The sequence below is a fragment of the Hyperoodon ampullatus genome (genome assembly GCF_949752795.1).
Source record: "Hyperoodon ampullatus genome assembly, chromosome: 9".
In the NCBI taxonomy this organism is placed as follows: Eukaryota; Metazoa; Chordata; class Mammalia; order Artiodactyla; family Ziphiidae; genus Hyperoodon; species Hyperoodon ampullatus.
In genome coordinates, this window is record NC_136922.1 from 61,943,063 (window position 1) to 61,965,529 (window position 22,467).

Genomic DNA, 22,467 nt, shown 5'->3' on the forward strand with positions numbered 1-22,467 from the left:
CCAGGTGGACTGGGTGTTCTTCCTTTTGCCTTGCCTACTTGCGTGCTTACTATCTGTTTGGGTGCATGCGGAGAGCCAGGTCCAAGCCATCTGGAAGTATACAGTAGTCACACCCCTCTTCATTTAAATGGGGACCTGTAGATTCCAGGTGGACCCGCCATCTTTTTTAGGCAGCTCTTTGTGGTCCATGTTGGTATGTGATCTGTTCAGAACAAAGATGGTCTTGTCTCTCCTCAGGTTTCATGGGATCATCTCCCGAGAGCAGGCAGATGAGCTTCTTGGAGGCATGGAGGGCGCCTACATTCTCAGAGAAAGCCAGCGCCAGCCAGGGTGCTACACGTTAGCACTAAGGTGAGTCTGATTTCATCCGCTGTTGCAACTGCTTTATAGGAGACTTTATTTTTTTCCCATTTTTTTTTGCGGTAAAATATACATAACATACAATGTAAATGTACCACTTTAAGCATTTTTTAGTGTACAATTCAGCGCCATTAAATACATTCTGTGTCCTGCAACCATCTCCACTATCCATTTCCAGAACTTTTTCATCATCCCAAATATTCTGTACTCATTAAATCAGTTGCTCCCCATTCCCCCCTAATTAGTTTTATTTTCATTTACAAAGCAGCCAGCAGCATGTTAGAGGCTTATACATTTCCTGTTATCAGTTGATGGGCTCTGAGGCTCTGTTTATGCATACACAGCATTCTTTGGAGAATCATCTGCAAAGCTGGCGCTCTAGGGCTGCTTCCTTCTGAAACATCAAGCCTGCTGATTGAGACACACCTCTGCCTCCCTTCGCCCTCGGCAAAATTCTTCACCTCACGTTGTGCGTGTGTGCCTGCACAGCCGTGCACTTTACCAGGGGATTCTCTCAGAGATCACGCTGACCCACTGAGCTCCCAGGGGCAGTCATAACGCTCCATGCCAGCGAGCCATCAGAGCACTTTACCACAAAATCACAGTATTAAAAATCACAATTTCAGTGCTTAAGATTGGTCTGTTTACATTTTCTGTTTTTTCCTGGTTCAGTCTCGGAAGGTTGTGCTTTTCTAAGAATTTGTCCATTTCTTCCAGGTTGTCCATTTTATTGGCATATAGTTGCTTGTAGTAATCCCTCATGATCCTTTGTATTTCTGCAGTGTCAGTTGTTACTTCTTTTTCATTTCTAATTCTATTGATTTGAGTCTTCTCCCTGTTTTTCTTGTTGAGTCTGGCTAATGGTTTATCAATTTTGTTTATCTTCTCAAAGAACCAGCTTTTAGTTTTATTGATCTTTGCTATTGTTTCCTTCATTTCTTTTTCATTTATTTCTGATCTAATCTTTATGATTTCTTTCCTTCTGCTAACTTTGGAGTTTTTTTGTTCTTCTTTCTCTCATTGCTTTAGGTGTAAGGTTAGGTTGTTTATTTGAGATATTTCTTGTTTCTTGAGGTAGGACTGTATCCCTCTTAGAACTGCTTTTGCTGGATCCCATAGGTTTTGGGTCGTTGTGTTTTCATTGTCATTTGTTTCTCGGTATTTTTTGATTTCTTCTTTGATTTCTTCAGTGATCTCTTGGTTATTTAGTAGTGCATTGTTTAGCCTCCATGTGTTTGTATTTTTTACAGATTTTTTCCTGTAATTGATATCTAGTCTCATAGTGTTGTGGTCAGAAAAGATACTTGATACGATTTCAATTTTCTTAAATTTACTAAGGCTTGATTTGTGACCCAATATATGGTCTATCCTGGAGAATGTTCCATGAGCACTTGAGAAGAAAGTGTATTCTGTTGTTTTTGGATGGATTGTCCTATAAATATCAATTAAGTCCATCTTATTTAATGTATCATTTAAAGCTTGTGTTTCTTTATTTATTTTCATTTTGGATGATCTGTCCATTTGTGAAGGTGGGGTGTTAAAGTCCCCTACTATTATTGTGCTACTGTCGATTTCCCCTTTTATGGCTGTTAGTATATGCCTTATGTATTGAGGTGCTCCTACGTTGGGTGCATAAATATTTACAGTTGTTATATCTTCTTCTTGGATTGATCCCTTGATCATTGTGTAGTGTCCTTCTTTGTCTCTTGTAATAGTCTTTATTTTATATTTTTATTATTATTATTTTTTTAAATTTATTTTATTTTATTTATTTTTGGCTGTGTTGAGTCTTCGTTGTGTGCAGGCTTTCTCTAGTTGTGGCGAGTGAGAGCTACTCTTTGTTGTGGTGCACGGGCTTCTCATTGTGGTGGCTTCTCTTGTTGCAGAGCACGGGCTCTAGGCACGCAGACTTCAGTAGTTGTGGCACGCGGGCTCATTACTTGTGGCTCGCAGGCTCTAGAGCGCAGACTTAGTAGTTCTGGCACACGGGCTTAGTTGCTCCGAGGCATGTGGAGTCTTTCTGGACCAGGGCTTGAACCCATGTCCCCTGCATTGGCGGGCAGATTCTTAACCACTGCGCCACCAGGGAAGCCCTAGTCTTTATTTTAAGGTCTGTTTTGTCTGATATGAGAATTGCTACTCCAGCTTTCTTTTTATTTCCATTTGCATGGAATACCTTTTCCCATCCCCTCACTCTCAGTCTGTATGTGTCCCTAGGTCTGAAGTGGGTCTCTTGTAGACAGCATATATACGGGTCTTGTTTTTGTATCCATTCAGCCAGTCTGTGTCTTTTGGTTGGAGCATTTAATCCATTTACATTTAAGGTAGTTATCAATATGTGTGTTCCTATTACCATTTTCTTAATTGTTTTGGGTTTGCTATTGTAGGTCTTTTCCTCCTCTTGTGTTTCCTGCCTAGAGAAGTTCCTTTAGCATTTGTAAATTAGAACACTCCCTAACACCATACACAAAAATAAACTCAAAATGGATTAAAGACCTAAATGTAAGGCCAGACACTATAAAACTGTTAGAAGAAATCATAGGCAGAACACTCTATGACATAAATCACAGCAAGATCCTTCTTGACCCACCTCCTACAGAAATGGAAATAAAAACAAAAATAAACAAATGGGACCTAATGAAACTTAAAAGCTTTTGCACAGCAAAGGAAAACATAAAAAAAGATGAAAAGGCAACCCTCAGAATGGTAGAAAATATTTGCAAATGAAGCAACTGACAAAGGATTAATCTCCAAAATATATAAGCAGCTCCTGAAGCTCAATATCAAAAAAACAAAACAACCCAATCCAAAAATGGACAGAAGACCAAAATAGACATTTCTCCAAAGAAGATATACAGATTGCCAACAAACACATGAAAGGATATTCCACGTCACTAATCATTAGAGAAATGTAAATCAAAACTACAATGAGGTATCACCTTACACCAGTTAGAATGGCCATCATCAAAAAATCTACAGACAATAAATGCTGGAGAGGGTGTGGAGAAAAGGGAACCCTCTTACACTGTTGGTGGGAATGTAAATTGATACAGGCACTATGGAGAACACTATGAAGGTTCCTTAAAAAACTAAAGCTAGAACTACCATACGACCCAGCAATTCCACTACTGGGCATATACCCTGAGAAAACCATAATTCAAAAAGAGTCATGTACCACAATGTTCATTGCAGCACTATTTACAATAGCCAGGATATGGAAGCAACCTAAGGGTCCACTGACAGATGAATGGGTAAAGAAGACATGGCACATATATACAATGGAATATTATTCAGCCATATAAAGAGACGAAATTGAGTTATTTGTAGTGAGATGGGTGGACCTAGAGTCTATCATACAGAGTGAAGTAAGTCAGAAAGAGAAAAACAAATACCGTATGCTAACACATATATATGGGATCTAAAATATATATATATATATATATGGTTCTGAAAAACCTAGGAGCAGGACAGGAATAAAGATGCAGATGTAGAGAATGGACTTGAGGACACAGGGAGGGGGAAGGGTAAGCTGGGACGAAGTGAGAGAGTGACATGGACATATATACACTATCAAATGTAAAATAGATAGCTAGTGGGAAGCAATCACATAGCACAGGGAGATCAGCTCAGTGCTTTGTGACCACCTAGAGAGGTGGGATAGGGAGGGTGGGAGGGAGACGCAAGAGGGAGGAGATATGGGGATATATGTATATGTATAGCTGATTCACTTTGTTATAAAGCAAAAACTAACACACCATTGTAAAGTAATTATACTCCAATAAAGATGTTAAACAAAAAATAAAAGAAAATAAAAATCACAGCACCCAAAAGGCATTGCATTTACTGTACCTTCCTAACCTGGATCAAATATTTTATGTCCTTTGATCCTCATGGCAATCCTGTAAGGTTTGGTGAAGGTTTTCAATTTCAGAATTGGATTGTATTCCAAAAGTTCATTCGTGAACTCTTTGGAATTGGGAAGCTCTTTCTCCATGGAAGAAATGGTATCAATGAAACACTTCCCAGGGCCTTCCCTGGTGGCACAGTGGTTGGGAGTCCACCTGCCAATGCAGGGGACACCATGCTCTAGAGCCCGCAAGCCACAACTACTGAACCTGCGTGCCACAACTACTGAAGCCCACGCACCTAGAGCCCGTGCTCCGCAGCAAGAGAAGCCGGCGCACGCAACGAAGAGTAGCCCGCTCTCCCCGCAACTAGAGAAAGCCTGCGTGCAGCAACGAAGACCCAACGCAGCCATAAGAATATAAATAAATAAATTTATTTTAAAAAAAAGAAAGAAAGAAACACTTCCCAGGTCAGCCCACAAAGGTGTGTTCAACCCACCATCTCGATGTTGTGATTGTGGAAAGGTAGATGCTTTCCAAGTTGCAAATGGGGATGACGTATCTTCAGTGATGTCATTATGAGGAAGCACTTCAAGAGTAGCAGGTTCTCTAGAGATGCAAAGTATTTTCCCAGCTTCCCAGCACCCCAGCAGCAGGAGTTGACAGTCCCAGTGGGGAGCCAAGCAGGGGCTGTGAGATATAGGACCAAGGCCAAGAGGGAACAATCAGCACTAAAGGGAGAGCACCCTAATGATTAGGTCACTGGAATGCTGGCTCTGGTGTGCAAGCAGGGAGCTCCACACAGCTCCCCTGTTTCCCTTCTGTTGGACCAACTGGGGTGGGAGGCATGGGGTGCTTTACTGATAGTGGTTAAAGATGTAATAATAAGGGCTTCCCTGGTGACACAGTGGTTGGGAGTCCGCCTGCCGATGCAGGGGACACGGATTTGTGCCGCAGTCCGGGAAGATCCCACATGCCTCGGAGTGGCTGGGCCCGTGAGCCATGGCCGCTGAGCCTGTGCGTCCGGAGCCTGTGCTCCGCAACGGGAGAGGCCACAACAGTGAGAGGCCCGCGTACCGAGAAAAAAAAAATAAATAAAAAAATAAAAAGATGTAATAATAAAAGGACATCAGGCCAGTGGTGATAGCTTCCCTTGCAGAGGTAATTGCCTGGTACAAGGGAGGGGTGGAGGGGCATGGCTAGTTCCCATTAAGAAATTTAAGTAAGATATCTGTAAATCAGGCAGTACTCCCTGACTTTTACAAATGAGAATGATTATGACCCAATGGCCTTAGTGATTTCTAGGACCAAATGATGCCATATGACTGGCTAGGGTCAAACCCACCTTTGCCTCTTTCCAGGGATGTAGCCTCAATCAGGTACCCCATCTTTTCAAGGCTCAGTTTCCTGAGCAGTCAAACGGGGATAATAATTGCACCTGTCTCAACGGGTCTCCATGATAACTTAATGGGAAAAATCATGTCCAAGGGCTTAGCCCAGTGCCTGGCATTCAGTACACGCTCGGGAAGTTTTAGCTGCCATTGCCACTCACTGGCCTGATTTCTAACACTACTGTGATTTCTCCTTCCTCATGGGCAGGTTTGGAAACCAGACCTTAAACTACAGGCTCTTCTATGATGGAAAACACTTTGTGGGTGAGAAGAGGTTTGAATCGATTCACGATCTGGTCACAGATGGCTTGATCACGCTGTACATAGAAACGAAAGCTTCTGAATACATTTCCAAAATGACAACAAATCCCATCTATGAGCACATCGGATATGCCACTTTACTCAGAGAAAAAGTATCCAGGAGGCTAAGCAGGTCTAAAAACGAATCAAGGAAAGCCAGCGTCACAAATGAAGAACACACAGCGGTTGAAAAGGTAAGCTACGCGAGGGACAAAAACAGTCTCTCTGTTTTTAATCTATGCTCAGAAACCGGACGATTAATTCTATATGTGATTTGCCAATATGTTGTAGGAGACCACCCCACCTCCACCGAAAGAACTTTAGAATTTTCATGCTAAAAGGGACCTTGGACATCTTTCAATTCAACCCCCTCATTTTACAGATGAGGACAGTGAGGTCCAGAAATGTTTGATGATTTGCCCCAACTCATGCAGTCAGCGCCAGGACTTCCACAGATAATTATCTGTGAGTTTATTTGGAGTTTGAAAGGAAAAAAAATATCCCATTAATGTTTTAGGATGAAACTAGTCACTTGCTTTTTAATTGCCCTTTGAGGTGTTACTGGCTCCATCTCTAGTTCCACCCAGCTGGCCAAATACATGGTATTTGCATTTCCTTCTCTTAGGACTGGGTGACCATGCATGATCCACAAGTCAGCCGTCTCTTGAAGGTGGTGTTACCTAGATAACAGATTTTACTGACAGAGATGGGAGCATTAGCGGTGATGATGGCTCTCTCTGGGAGGCTTGGAAAGACAGGCTATCCTTTGTCCCAAAGGAGGAGTTAATATGCCTCGCCGAGGATTAGAAGCTCCTAAGTGGGTGATGCTCAAGGTGGTTGCATCATGGCAGGATGTGGCGAGGAAGATCTGATTTTCCTCTCCAGTAAGCTGCTGTTTATTTGAAAGACACCACCACAGTTTGCTAGCAGATTTTTTGGATGTGCCTCTTTAGGAACCATCTGCTTTGCCTGGTCCTATCTGTTTTCCACTGAAAGAAAGTGACAGCCAGCCACACCAGTCAGCCCCCACTGAGTCTGTGCTGAGCCCAGCTTCTAAGGCGAGCTTGGACTGGGGCAGATATAAATAAGCAGGGTGAGCACTGCTACTTCTGGTGGTTACTAATCCTTAATTAAACTGGAACGGCCCCCTTCGTCCCCCTGTTGCCCAGTGTTAGCAGAAAGCAAAGGAACCTCAGGTTGACTGATTGGGCTTCGGCTTTGGCGACGGGGATGCGCCAGAAAGCACTGAAATGAGGAGGAGAGCAGAGGATGGCAGGCGGTCCTGTTGGCAGACAGGGGATGATCTTAATTGATTTGCTAATTAAGCTTTAGAGCCTAGGAGAACCTTCCTCAGAATCATGTCAGTTGAGCAGCTGGCTCATGAAAAAAATCATTTGCCATTTTCTTTTTATAACTCCAGAGTCTCCCAAGCACCTGTTTATTCTTTTGCAAATAATCGATTTGGGAAATAGTGGGGTTTCTGATTGTTTACATTTCAACAAAAGAGAGAGAGAGAACTTGGGTCCCAACTTTCAGTTTGTTCCCATCTAGGCAAAAGCCGTTCCTTACTCTGTTTGCCAAATCTGTTCAAAAGTAATTTAGAATAGAAAATCTGGAAGCTGACCTTCCTAGCCATGACAAATCAGAGGATGAATTGTAAAATAAATCTCTGAAGTGGTGTTTATATTTCTGACTTGGAGAATGATGCCGCCAAAAAAGGCAATCTGTTACAACTGCAGGCAACACACTAGAACATTTCCAGGAAAAGAGGTGAGTAGGAAGTGACTCTTGTGTAGTTGGGATGAGAGTTTAGATCCTGGGTGTTGGAATTGACATTCACCGATTTCTGCCCTCCCCCACAAGGGAAGTTGGGTCACTGGAAACTGATATTTCTAGATGATAGTCTCATAAGGAAATTTACATGACAAAATATGTCCTTTCTTGTAGATCATTTTGTATTTATTTATTAAAATTAAATTTTGGAGGAAATTAATAATCAGATTAATAATCACTTTGAGTGAGCCACCCAGTACACTTTCACCTTTTGAGGAAAAGGTTAGATAAAGAAAACGTTGAAGGAGGAAGTCCAAACTCAGTGAAAGGTTTGATGGAGAGGTGTTGGCGGTGCGGGTTTCTTGGATACTAATGATGCCTTGTTTGACTTTCCTGGAGGACACTCTGAATACTGGGTCTGGCCATTTGCCAGGGGTCACTCATTTTGTTACTGGATTTGTGAAGTAACTTGGTACGCCTCCATCTGTTTCTCTCTGACCTGTATTGACAAGTGGAATTACCAAGTCTCAGTCTTGCCAGAAATTCCATTTCCCTTAAAGGCAGGTCAGTGGACTGCTGCCATGGAGACAGTAACTAGAAAAGAGGTGGTGGAAACTTGAGTGGATTGACTGAGAATGTCCGCGGCACCTGTCTGCTTTGGTAATGGCACGTCTTGAAGGTTTTAATGAGTGAAATGGGTAGGTTTCCTAATACTTCTCAAATCCAGACAGCCCAGCATTATCATTTTCCAGAGTGCTTAAACTCCATCCGCCCGTTTATTTTATTTATTTATTTATTTTTGCGGTACGCGGGCCTCTCACTGTCGTGACATCTCCCGTTGCGGAGCACAGGTTCCGGACGTGCAGGCTCAGCGGCCATGGCTCACGGGCCCAGCCGCTCCGCGGCATGTGGGATCTTCCCGGACCGGGGCACGAACCCGTGTCCCCTGCATCGGCAGGTGGACACTCAACCACTGCGCCACCAGGGAAGCCCCACCCGTTTATTTTATTGATCATTCCTAATGAATCCAGAGAGACTATGTTACCTGTAAATCCGAGAATATTAACAGTGTAAATTGGCAAAAAGATATTACCTACCCCATCAGATTTGAGCCGCTTCCAGATGTACCTCCTGTCAAGATGGTTAGCAGTGAACTTGATTTTCATTAACTGCAGATGAGGTGGGGAGAGGGGAGGGTGCAAACACAATGTTGTGGTTGTCGGCCAATAGGGATCCGTTTGCTTTCTGAGTCTTTAACTGATGTTTAAAACATTATGATCCATAAGGGCCACCGTTTCATGTATTAAAATGGTCATGCCCAGTGTCATTTCTTTCATGAAACTTATTTCAGAATTTATTCCATAGATGGATTGTCTACTGACCTCCAAAACTGGTGCTGTAAGCAATGTAAGAATAACAGGATTTAACCTTGGTTCAGACATTTGCAGTTCGTAAACAGATGTCACGCATATGAAATAGTTTCCCATTTTATCCTCAGAACAACTTTGCCAGGTACATAGGGCAGGAATCATTATCCCCACTTTATTGAAAAAGTCACAATAGCAGGATGAGGAATCAGACCCACACTTCCTAACTCCAAGTTCAAAGCTTCTTAAATCTATGGAGCAACTGGACCTCATTCTGTTCTTATTGCCCTTATTGCCCTAAGCAAACACCCTTGCTTTTGACCATCCTAAGTCAATTGATGGTAAGAATCACTTAATATTTACGTGATGTGTTTTTGAAAATACACTGCTATTAATAGCTCTAATAACTAAACTGCCTTGTAAACGATACCCAACTGAATCAAATATACGTGACAACAATATTTTCAGTAGCACATTTATTCAGTAAATTTGGCTTGCTGGATTAAATTGCATTTATGCTTTACTGGAGAAAAATCATCTGTACTCTTGATACAATACAAGCACATTTAAGAATATATTATAGGGCTTTCCTGGTGACGTAGTGGTTGAGAGTCTGCCTGCCCATGCAGGGGACGCAGGTTCGTGCCCCGGTCCGGGAAGATCCCACATGTCGCAGAGCGGCTGGGCCCGTGAGCCATGGCCACTGAGCCTGCGCGTCCGGAGACGGTGCTCCGCAACGGGAGAGGCCACAACAGTGAGAGGCCCGTGTACCGGAAAAAAAAAAAAAAAAAAAAAAGTGACAGGTACAGTAATGACTCTGATCATCCATCTTCCTACTCACACACACGGTGTCATAAAATGGAAAGTGATATAATGCTATAAGAATGGATTTGAACTTAGATTACATTTGCTCATGAAACTAGGTTTTACCGAGAGTTATTTTAAATCAGAATCCCCTAAGGGTGTGAAATTTGTCATGCAGTCTGGAAAAGAGCTGATTTGGCTTGGTCAGTGGTTCTCAAACCGCCTTTGGGTCAGAATCACCCTAGGAGCTTTTTAAAGAAAGACACATGTTAACCCCTCCTGACTTACTAAATCAAAGCCTCTACTGGTGAAGCTCAAGCATCTCTGTTTTTAAGGTTCCCCAGGTGATTCTAAAGTTCTCAGCCCCTGGTTAGATGAAAGGTCAGATGGGGAAGTGAAGGTTGTCAGATACTTGGGAGCATTTTCTTTTAAGGACTCCTGTCCCTCTTTCTCTAATGCCTCTTATATTTCTGAGACTCTTTTATGTCCTAATTTAGGCACTGGCATTCGTTCTCACCTTTACCTCCACACAGAAAGTTCTCCATGTAAACATTCTTAAGAGAGTAAACTCTGGTGGTTCTGGTTACCTGAGTTGGTTCAAAGGTTTGCTTTGCTCCTCTTTTCCTGGGTCCTTTCCCCAGATTATTGGCTAAAATTTAAATGATGGTGGAAATTAAATGTAGTAGGATTAAGAGAATTTAATGAAGAGGCAAGAAAAAGTCAGTATCTCTTCTTTACGGGCTAGTGGGTGGTTTTCTTAATGACAAAGTTCATAGGACTAGGATTCTCAACCTTACCTGCCCACTGGGGAGTTTCCAAAAATACCAATGCCTGGGCCACACCCCCAGAAAACAGATTTAACTACTTGGGATAAGGGCAGAGCATCTGGTGTTTATATTCTCTGGGTGATTCTGATATGCAGCTAAAGCTGAGAACCCCTGCTATGGAGGAATAACTAAAAATGAGTTAGGTTGTTCTGTACACCAGATTTATCTTTATCAGAAAGCTTCTCCTTTTTACCAGTACCTTGCTATCAGTGGTCTCAAGGTTAGAGCTTTACAGGAACAAAAAGGAAAGTTATCCTAATACATTCAGTGTGTGTCAGATTAAGATGGTCCAAACAAACCTTCCTCATTCATCCCCATCAAAAATCTCTGGAAAACAGCGCGATGCACCCCTTGCTGAAGTATTTTCTATGCAGGCAGTGCCATCTAGTGGCTGAAAGAAGAGTTACATGCTGACTGCAATCTCAAAGGACCACACTTAACAGATGTGGGAGTAATGAGCAAGAACAAATTTTCGGCCAAGAATCCACTGAATCGTCCCCATTTCCTCAGGTTTTATAGCATAGATCAGGCTATGCAGTGGCTAGGGGGTGTCTGTTTTGTGGTTCGGGCTCATTCTTTGTGTAAGCAGGTGGGCAGTTCCTCCAGCTTGGGGCGCTTAGGTATAAAAATGGTCCCAATGACCTGATTCACTGAAATTCTGGTCCTGGGTCACTCAAATTTTTTGGCCTCAGGGCCCTTTTATACTCTTTCAAATTCCTGGGGATCCCAAAGAGCTTTTGTTTGTGTGAGTTATATCTACTGATATTTACTGCATTAGAAAGTAAAACTGAGAAAACATTTAATTATTTTAAACATAACAGTAATAAAGTCATTATGTGTTTGTGTAAATAACATATTTTTGTGAAAAATAACCCCATTCTCCAAAACAAAAAAAAATTAGTGGGAATATTGGCATTGTTTTACATTTTGTAAATTTCTTAAGTGTCTGGCTTAATAGACAATATCTGGATTCTCACTCCTGCTTCTGTATTCAATCTGTGGTGATATATTATTTCCTTTGAAGTATACGAAGAAGCTCTGGCCTCAAACAGATAAGTCACTGAGAAAAGGAAGAATGTTTTTATAGACCTTTTAGGTAAATTTGAATTTTTTTATTTTTTTAATAATAGAACAAAACTTAACAAATGGTAGTTTATTAAAGGTTACTTACAATGTCAATGGGTTGGAAAAGGCAATTGATAAAAATAGTTTTGACATTATGGACTCTCTGAGAGGATCTTGGGGTCCCCCAAACATTGGTGGACCACACTTGGAGAACTGCTGCTCTAGGCAGATGTTTGATGGACAGAAAGCACACCTTTTTTTTTTTTTTTTTTGCGGTACACGGGCCTCTCACTGTTGTGGCCTCTCCCATTGCGGAGCACAGGCTCCAGATGCGCAGGCTTAGCAGCCATGGCTCACGGGCCCAGCCACTCCGCGGCATGTGGAATCTTCCCGGACCGGGGCACGAACCCATGTCCCCTGCCCCGGCAGGCGGACTCCCAACCACTGCGCCACCAGGGAAGCCCCAGAAAGCACACCTTTTAAAGTTTATATCTGTACGTCTCCAGGGAGGTGTTTGGGAGGAATTATTATGCCACTTTTATCACCTTTGACTGGGAGGTAAATGATTCTGTCGCCTGGGACTGCCGTCCACCTTTGGAGACTGCAGGGGTTGCCCTGATTATGACCTCAGAGTTCTTCCCAATGGCTCTCCCTGGGGGTGGGCAACAGCACTAATTCTGGGGCCCCTGTCATTTGAAAACAGCTTTCCAAGTAATTCTGATGCATATTCCAATAAAGAACCACCGACCTGCTCTTATTCCCTTCCCTGTACAGATGAGAAGCTGAGACCCAGAGCTCAAGGTGACATGGTGACAATGAGCACTGGCAAGACAAGACACCATTTGAGGGAATCCCATTATTCTCTTTCCTTGGCCTGGCACAGGGTGTTGGCCTCTTTTTTACTCTTCCAGTGCCTCTCCTCCCACCAGCTTTGCGTCTGTCTCATCAGGACTTACCAGTCTCCCCACCTCCACCCCACAGTGAGTCGCTGTCATTTTTGCCACCTAGAGCCATGCACCCTCTTTTGGAAATGGCACCCAGAGCCACTTCCCCTCCCACTCTCAGTTTATGCCCTTCTTTGCTCCCAGAGGTGGACTGGTGGTTCAAGGCTGATCCAAGGGGTCACATTTCCATGGCCACTCTGGTTGGTTCAAGGGTTGGCATGCGGTCAAGTCAGAACCCATGAAACCAATAGCCTTGCACTGTGAATTCCCAGAGGAAGGCCCTTCTGCCCTTTTCCTGCTGGGCTGGATCCAACAGGAAGTAGAGTCTGGGTGGCTAAAGCCTTCTAGCCACCACATAGAGTCTGAGAAAGTGTAGCCTGGAAGTGGAGAGAAAGAAACTGGGTCCCGAGGACTCAGTCTGAGCTGCCTCTGGGGCCCGCTGCGTTCTGCTGCCTGTTTCAGTGGTTACCAAGTCATTCCTGCTTAGCTCTTGAGCCGAGCAACGGGAATGTCTGTGTTGAGTTTAGGTGTCTGCGTCTTTATAACCAGAAGAACTCACACCACCCCCATCCCCTGTCCTCCACACTTACGTCCTGCACTCACTGCTTGTCACCATTATCGAGAAAGCTCACTCACTAGTCACATTCAGGGTCCATTTTCATTTTAATCGAATCACTCTCACTATTCTTCTTTTACATGGTAACATCAAATCAGAAAAAGGGACATCTAGTGTTTACTGAAATGGGTAGGAATGTAGTGCCTGGATTACCAGGCAGACTGAGAGATAACCCCAAAGCCACCTCTGGAGTACATCTCTCCATCTCTTGCCCACAGCTCTGAAGAAGTGGATTTGTAGATTTCTTAATAATGACATGCACTTACATAAGATTATGGCAATCTGTTAAAGAGTCCTAGTGAACTCTGATAAACCAGACTTCTATCTGCTCATGATTTTGCCAGGAAATTTTTTTTAACAGGATGAGAAGAAACATAGCCCCATCTGCAGTATTGGATCTGCCCAGAGAGCCTCCGTTGAACATGAGACCTCCCAGATTATCAGTAAAACAGAGGATATGAATTGGAAACGTGCAGACCCTGAGGAAAGAAAGGTCAAAGTTCCAATCTGTAGTCTTGATTTATTTTTTAAAATAGTTTATTTATTCATTTAGGCTGCGCCAGGTCTTAGTTGCAGCATGCGGGATTTTTTTTTTTTTTTTAGTTGCAGCATGTGGATTTCTTAGTTGCAGCACATGCTTAGTTTTTCTGAATAATTTCCATTGTTATTAATGGATGTGAGATTGTCAAAGCTACAGCTTAGGTGATTTGTGTCTGTTGCCTCTGGAACAGGTTGTAAAACTGGCATTACTCATTCCTTGAAAATGAAATGTCTGGCTGGATTTTATGACAGTAGTTTGTAAATGTCCCGATTGGTTTTGTCTCTCTTTATAGATAATCACTTTGAAGTTTCCACAAAGCTAGTAATTCACTTTGTACCTAGTCCCCATTTATGTCGCTAATGGTGTCTAACCATCAGAAGAATAAGTTAAAGTTTAAAAATGCAAGTTTTATTGCTCTCATGTGACTTTGTGGCTTAAAGTAATTATTAAGAAGTCAAATCACTGTCATGTGCAACAGATCCTTCTTTAATACTCATGTTGAGAATCAGAAATAAGATGTAGAATGATGAGCTATCGATGTCCCAGCGTGCATTTAACAGAGTAGGGCTAGTTATAGTTTATCACAGTTTATATAAATTCCTTGTAAAACAATTCATGATATAAAATAATTCTAATATTTTTAATCTTGAATGATTATAGGAAATTTATAGTTACCAAAAAACTTTACATTTGTCAAGCATGGCATAGTTTTTAATCCGTTATAAAGCTACATTATTTCATTCAGCTTCATAACAATCTTTAAGTTTTGAGTTCCTATGCTTTATCAGTAAAATAGCAAAAAAAAAAAAACGAACAACACCCTAGGCTTGGGGAGGCCCAGGGATGGCCCAGGGTCATAGAACTAGCAACTTGCAGGTTGTATCACTAATAACTATTAATTAGAACGTGGCTTGGTTGACTTCAAAGCTGCTGTCCTTTCTACTCTACACACTGACAAAGTAAATTAACTTGCTTTGTGTCTAATTTGAAAGCTGCTAAACAAAGCATTATATTGGGAATTGTTTCCCTCTTCAAATGTCAGTCCTCCTGTCTCTGGCGTGATTCTAATCATCAGCCGCGCTTGACTAATTCGTTCTTAGGAAGAAATGTCTGGCTGAGGGAGTTCCTTAAGAAGACAAGTCGTTCATTACAGACAAATATGCCTGCCTCTGTGATTTCTGTTCGAAAATCCCTTTGTGTATCTTTAGCCTGGAGCTATATGAAATTTAAAAGGATTCGGCAATATTGTCAAGCTCTATATGTGGACCTCCCCGAAATCCCAAATTGACAAGGATGAAATACATGCCTCAGCAGCAAGCCTGTATCCCACATCTTCAGATCGTGATGAAATAAATAGGGATGAGAGGAAATTGAAGCCATAGTTACCCTCATGCATGTTTGGAAGTAACGCATGACCCAGTTCCCCCAGCTTTGAAACACAGGTTGAACTCTGGGATTGTAAAATGATATACACAGAGTTTTTAATTTACTGGATTTTTTCTTCCTCCAGTAAATTAAGTATAAATATCAACCAGGTGACAAGAAAAGGAACACTAGCATTTATTGAGCATCTGTCATGCAGCAGGTGCTGGAGGGGGTGCTTTGCGTGTTCCGTCCTCACAGTAGCTCTGGGAGGGAGGAATTGGGGTGATTGAAGTAACTTATTCATGACCACCCAGCTGACAAGTGAACCGGAACCCAACCCCTGGCTGACTTGACGTGGAAGCCCCTTCAAGAGCTCCTGACTACTTGAGAATAACCTTCTTGGAGTTATATACAAGGACTCTGATGACCTTGTCCACTTGCCCTGTCACCCTGCACACACATGCACACATCTCTTTGCCCTTATCCACTTCCTCTCCCCAGCTGTGTCCAGGAGGCCAGCACATATGAACCATTACTATTTCCTAAGCACACCAGCTGGCTTCGTGCCCCTCAGCCTTTACCCAGCCTCCTCCAGCTGTCTGCAGTGGTCTCCCTCTCCTCTCGGCCAGCCCCCTGCCCAGATGTAAGGAACTCTACCTATCTTTGTAGATCAGGCTCAGGCATTTTCTGACCTACAAAGTCTTCCCTAACCTCACCCAAGCCTTCTTGGACATGCCTTCCTTTGGCCACCTCACTGTCACTTAGATTTAACTCTGTTTGCACTTAGCACACTGCACTGGAGAGTTCATTCATTCATTCTTAACTATCAATAATTAATAACAAGTAAATATCCATTGTGCACCTAATCTGTGTCAAGCACTGGCCAAGGCTGGCCAATTACAGTGACTAGCTCAGGATAGGCCAGTGTCACAAGCACAGTAAATGAGCCCCTGGGTCTTTGCTAAAAAAATAAGGAAGAGGCTCTTCCTTTCTTAAGTGGATCTTTTGAGCTTTTTTTCCCTAGTGCCGATTTGGGTAGAGTTTCTGTTTTCTGTTGTCAGAAGAGCTCTAATGGAGTCACAAAAGAAAGAGGCCCATGCCTGGTAGAGAAGGATCTTCTAGAAAAGGGAAGACATGGGGCTTCCCTGGTGGCACAGTGGTTAAGAATCTGCCTGCCAATGCAGGGGACGCGGGGTCGAGTTCCGGTCCGGGAAGATCCCACATGCCGTGGAGCAACTAAGCCCGTGCGCCACAACTACTGAGCCTGCGCTCTAGAGCCCGTGAGCCACAAGTACTGAACCTGCGTGCCACAAGTACTGAAGCCCACGTGCCTAGAGCCCGTGCTCTGCAACAAGAGAAGCCACCATAATGAGAAGCCCACGCATCTCAACGAAGAGTAGCCCCCGCTCGCCGCAACTAGAGAAAGCCTGCGTGCAGCAACAAAGACCCAATGCAGCCAAAAATAAATAAATAAAATAGAAAAGGGAGGACAGTGGGCAGAGCCTAGTGACAGGGTTGTTAAGAGGAAGGCCCTTGGCAGACAAGAGAGCCAGGTAGGGGAAGGGAGGCTGATGAGATAGGTGAACTGGAGAAGGGCCACGTAAAGCAGGCTGAGAAGTTTGGACTTTATACCTGAAAGCTTGAGGAGTTTCCAGAGATGTAAGTTTTAGAAAGATGAATTGATGCCAGCAAGGAACATCTTAGGTGTTCTCTGAATATCCACTACTTTTGTGTGACACGTTTCCTTCTCTTCGGAAGCTCTCTGTGGTGCCCTCTGAAGGGCACGTCTCCTCACACAAAAGGTGCAGCTCAGTGGTTAAGTGCATGGGCTCTGGGGCCAGTGGCTGTGTGGCCCTTGACAAGCATGTATACTCCCCGTGTCTCGGTTTCCTCCTGTAAAAATAATCATAACCGCCTCCTAGAAGGGTTGTGCCTGGTGACTAAGTTAATGGCAGGCACAGCCCCAGGAGCAGTGCCTGCCACATGATGCGTCCTTACGTAAGGCTAGCCTTTGGTTCTCTCTTCGCTGTGACCCCTGAACCGGGTCACCGCTCACCGTGAGCTCCACAACCAGAAGTGCTCCCCCTCCTAAGGAATCTGCACCCCTACACATCTGTGATGCTGGATCCCAGGCTTCCCTCATCCCCTCTGACACCACCCAGTGCCTGGCACAGAGCAAATTCTCCACCAAGGTAGGGACCGTGGAACTCTCCTTGGGACTCTCCTGAGCCCTCCTTTCCTGCCTTGCTCCCCAACCCCCGATCTGTCTCACCTGCACCTTCTTTTTTCTTTTTCTTTTTTTTTTTTTTTTTTTTTGCGGTACGCGGGCCTCTCACTGTTGTGGCCTCTCCCGTTGCAGAGCACAGGCTCCGGACGCGCAGGCTCAGCGGCCATGGCTCACGGGCCCAGCTGCTCCACGGCATGTGGGATCTTCCCAGACCACGTCCCTTGCGGCGGCAGGCGGACTCTCAACCACTGCGCCACCAGGGAAGCCCCTAAATTTGTGTTTTACCAAGATAAACAGATTTCCTTTGTGCGGGACTTCTCAGTAGGGTCATGTAAGAATCTTCACGAGGGATTAGAGTATGAGTGATTCCCAGCGTATTTGCCCGTCGAACCCTTTCAGTGCTGAGCGACCCTCCAGACTGATGTTCTGAGAACACACCTTGGAAAAACTGGGACCAAGGGAAATGAAAAATAGAGGAAAAGTGTCCACATTCAGGGGTCTGCATTGTAACTTGCACTGTTATGGTCCTTCTTACATATTTGCCTTATTAATTCCACTTCCTCCTTCAGTCTGCTCCAGGCCATGTTCTTGACTTTGGTCTGTCCATACAAGGCCCCAACTATCAGAGTATTACATGAAACATTATGGAAAAGACCCTGCGACTGAAATGGGAGCTCCAAGGGAGTGCCCATGTTCCCCGAATCACAGAACTTCAGCACTCAGAATGGAGAGAAGGGGGCAGTGATCCTGGCATTTAGTTCATGCTTATTATGCACCACTTCAGGGATGGCCACACTGTACAAAGTTATCTCACTTGGTAATTGATGGGCGCTATAATGCACCGCCCATGGGCCCCACAGGACTGACAGGCTCATTCCCCCAGCCCTGGGTGGGCTGCTGGCAGAAGGCTGAAGAAAGGAGCTTTTGTCCACAGCCACATAGTCCTTCTTGGGGGTGGTCCACATCAAATGACCAGGTAACACTGAGACATAAGAGCTCAGCTCCTTGCCCCAGTTCAGGACAACCGTGAAGGACCAGCCTGGCTTCAGAACTCCCGGGATCAGGTGAAGCCTTTGTCGAGGCTTCACCGTAGCAGCGAGCATCTCCCCTGCCCAGTCCTGCTTCCTTTCCTCCTCCGTAGGTACTGATCCCGAGAGTGCTCCCCCAATAAACTTCCTGTACCTTATGCTCACCTTGGGGTCTGCTTCCCAGGGAACTGGACCCATGACAATCTTACAGGGAGTATGAAATCTCAGGCTACAGACTGGAGGTGGAGAGTAATCACTCTATCTTCTTTTTTTTTTTTGCGGTACGCAGGCCTCTCACTGTTGTGGCCTCTCCCGTTGCGGAGCACAGGCTGCGGATGCGCAGGCTCTGCAGCCATGGCTCACGGGCTCAGCCGCTCCGCGGCATGTGGGATCTTCCTGAACTGGGGCACGAACCCGTGTCCCCTGCATTGGCAGGCGGACTCTCAACCACTGCGCCACCAGGGAAGCCTCTATCTTCTTTTTAGTTGAATTTGATTTCCATCTCAAGCTTCCATGCTGCTTAATAGTGATACCTTAGTCTTTGCCAGTCCAGGGATTCCTTCTCCCCTCTTCCCCTCTTCCCCTCTTCTTCCTGGGACTACATCTCATTTCCGTGGGACCTTAGGAGTTGTCACCTCTCTGTGCCAGCGTCCACTGAGACACCGTGTTCTGTCCACTCCCTGGTTTGTGGTCCACACCCCATTTGCAGCTACCTGCTTCTTGGTTCAACCCTCAGGTCTCTCCCTGCTGGCCATCTCTTGGTGACACATCTTTGTAGCTGCATGGGAGGGGCCATTCTCTTGCTTCCCACCCCTGCTGGGCTACTTGGGGACAACAGGAAACTGCTGAATTTTCTACTATAGACATCATTTCTTTAAGGCAAAAAAAAAAAAAAAAAAGTGCCATGTGGTTATAGTTCCATTTTTTAGCCCTGAAGGTTCTGTTCAAAGTAAGCCATTTAGGGTTGTACAGAATGTCCTGAAGAAGCAATTGTTTTTTGGTGTCCGTGGGTGAAAAAGGCTATCACACATGTTGTCCTTCTGCAGATACAGGTTTTAAATTAGTTCCATGCAGCTGCCCACATTCTGTTAACATATCCTTATTGAGTACCTTCCATTTGCTGGACTTCCTTTGAGATTCTGGGGACACAGTGGTAAACAAACACAGGCAAAGTCCTTGGTGTCGCAGGGTTTAGAATCGCCTCCCTGGAGTTTTCTTGGCAGGCGTTTGGTTCCCACAAAGCCAAGACCTCTTCAGCAGTGATTTCGACATTGAGGGAGCCCAGTGAGGTGGCATTTGCCCTTCATTTCCCATGTCGTAGTTATGTGAGATCTCACTCTCTGTGACCCTCTCCCAAGGGGACATCAACGCTCCCTCTACTCAGTTGACTGTCACAACCAATGCCTCTGTAAGGAATCAGCAGCATACATAGAATTTCTCCATGAATTGGCAATCCACAGGCCACATCTGGCTGACAGACGTGTTTTGACTGGTTTGCACATTGTTTTTAAAAATTTTTAACTTTGCAGATTTTACAAACAAACCCACATTTCCAGGTTCTTTAAAAAAAAAAAAATCAGAATATCTAGTAGTCTGAGGTTTACAGCCTCATATAGCAATAAACCTACTGAAAGTTAGTAGACCACCCCCTCCACGGGGCAGATGCTTCGCAGTTTACTACAGTTTGGTCGACCAGCCAGCTTCCCTCCTCTACTTTCCCTCCCTGGCCTCTGGAGGCCTATTCCTGGAGGATTTTACTTTACATTAACCAAGACTGACAGCTGCATCCTGGGCCTTATTGTATTGTCCCCACATAGTATGGTATTTACCTGACTGTGCTTTGGCATCATGTTTTCCACCTTTATTAAGCAATTGTATAAAAAATAGTCATAGGATGCTCACTCACTATTACTTGTGATGTGGTACACTGTATCACATGCTTTATAACGACATCTATGGCAGTCATTAGTGCTCCTGAGATATTACTTGTTCATGCCTTTTTCGGGCAATACTAGGATGCACAGCTTGGCCCCCTTGTGCTTGGGTGGGGCGATACGACAGGAAATGATGTATGGCATTTGATCTGTGTTGCATACACATCATTTCCAGGCCATGGCATGATCTGCCAGTGCAAGACTCTCCAGACTTCCTTTTCTTCCAGCAATGACAAGATAGTGTCTGTTGCCAGCCTGAGTCCCAGAAGGAAGAGGCATGAACCCCCGGCCAAACAACAGAGGATGTGTATCATAAGTGAGAAATAGATCTTTGTTGAACCCAAGTAACTGAAATTTGGGGATTTTTTTTTTAATTAGTGCAGCAGACCCTAGCCTATACTGAGTGGTACAGTCCATAAAAGAGATTTCTCTTAGAGAACTAGAAAATTTCTTCTTCTCAGAAACTAGTTTCCTTTTATCTAAAGGACTCTAAGAATATTCTTTAGCATCTAGGAGTCTCAAAGCCATCTCTTATGGAAGTGTAGGAACTTGTGATATTTGGTGGATATTCTGAACTTTCCCCTAATTTTTTTTTTTAAGAAGATGTTGGGGGTAGGAGTTTATTAATTAATTTATTTATTTTTGCTGTGTTGGGTCTCCGTTTCTGTGTGAGGGCTTTCTCTAGTTGTGGCAAGCGTGGGCCACTCTTCATCGCGGTGCGCGGGCCTCTCACTATCGCGGCCTCTCTTGTTGCACAGCACAGGCTCCAGACGCGCAGGCTCAATAGTTGTGGCTCACGGGCCTAGTTGCTCCGGGGCATGTGGGATCCTCCCAGACCAGGGCTCGAACCCGTGTTCCCTGCATTAGCAGGCAGATTCTCAACCACTGCGCCACCAGGGAAGCCCCACTTTCCCCTAATTTAATATTATTTTTTACTTCTTTTTTAAATATATTTATTTATTTCCTTATGGCTGCATTGGGTCTTCGTTGATGCGCGCGGGCTTTCTCTAGTTGCAGTGAGCGGGGGCTACTCTTCATTGTGGTGCACGGGCTTCTCATTGCGGTGGCTTCTCTTGTTGAGGAGCACGGGCTCTAGGCACGCGGGCTTCAGTAGTTGTGGCACGTGGGCTCAGTAGTTGTGGCTTGGGGGCTCTAGAGTGCAGGCTCAGTAGTTGTGGCACACGGGCTTAGTTGCTCCGCCGCATGTGGGATCTTCCCGGACCAGGGCTCGAACCCGTGTCCCCTGCATGGCAGGTGGATTCTTAACCACTGCGCCACTAGAGATGTTCTCTTTTTTTAAAAAAAAACTTTTAATTTTATATTGGAGTACAGTTGATTAGCAATGTTGTGCTAGTTTCAAGTGTACAGCAAAGTGATTCAGCTATACATGTACATGTATCTATTCTTTTTCAAAGTCTTCTCCCATTTCGGTTGTTACATAATATTGAGCAGAGTTCCCTGTGCTATAGGTGGGTCCGTGTTGGTTATCCACTCTAAATACAGCAGTGCGTACATGTCAATCCTAAACTCCCTAACTATCCCTTCCCCCTACCCTTCCCCCCAGTAACCATAAGTTCGTGCTCTAAGTCAGTGAGCCTGTTTCTGCTTTGCAGATAAGTTCATTTGTATCATTTTTTTTAGGTTCCTCATGTTCACGTTCTCTGACTTCACTCAGTATGATAATCTCTAGGTCCATCCATGTTGCTGCAAATAGCATTATTTCATTCTTTTTAATGTATATATATACCACATCTTCTTTGTCCATTCCTCTGTCAATGGACATTTAGGTTGCTTCCCTTTCTTGGCTATTGTAAACAGTGCTGCAATGAACATTGGGGTGCATGTATCCTTTCTGATCATGTTTTTCTCCAGAAAAATACCCGGGTGTGGGACTGCAGGATTGTAAAGAGGCTGTTTTTTAAAGAAAGAGCAAGATATAAAAATAATTAATTACATCCATAGAGTTTACTTTCAGATACATATATACATCTCCCTTGAAAAAAAATTTTAAATACCTTAAAAAATAAAAGCCCTGAGAATCTGCTGCACACATTTTACAAGGTCTGTGTGTGAGTGTGGG

General features: G+C 44.1%; 1 protein-coding gene across 3 annotated transcripts in view; it reads left to right on the plus strand.

Annotated features, from left to right (window-relative positions):
- CHN2 (chimerin 2) overlaps positions 1–22,467 on the plus strand; it is a gene marked incomplete at its 5' end in the record, with an annotated part of 343,976 nt that overhangs the window by 215,169 nt on the left and 106,340 nt on the right. For all 3 annotated transcript variants that reach the window (XM_079711987.1, XM_079711988.1, XM_079711989.1), the window contains 2 exons: positions 238–351; positions 5,805–6,090. In XM_079711987.1, coding sequence (XP_079568113.1) covers positions 238–351; positions 5,805–6,090 — 400 coding nt within the window. The remainder of the gene's footprint in view (positions 1–237; positions 352–5,804; positions 6,091–22,467) is intronic.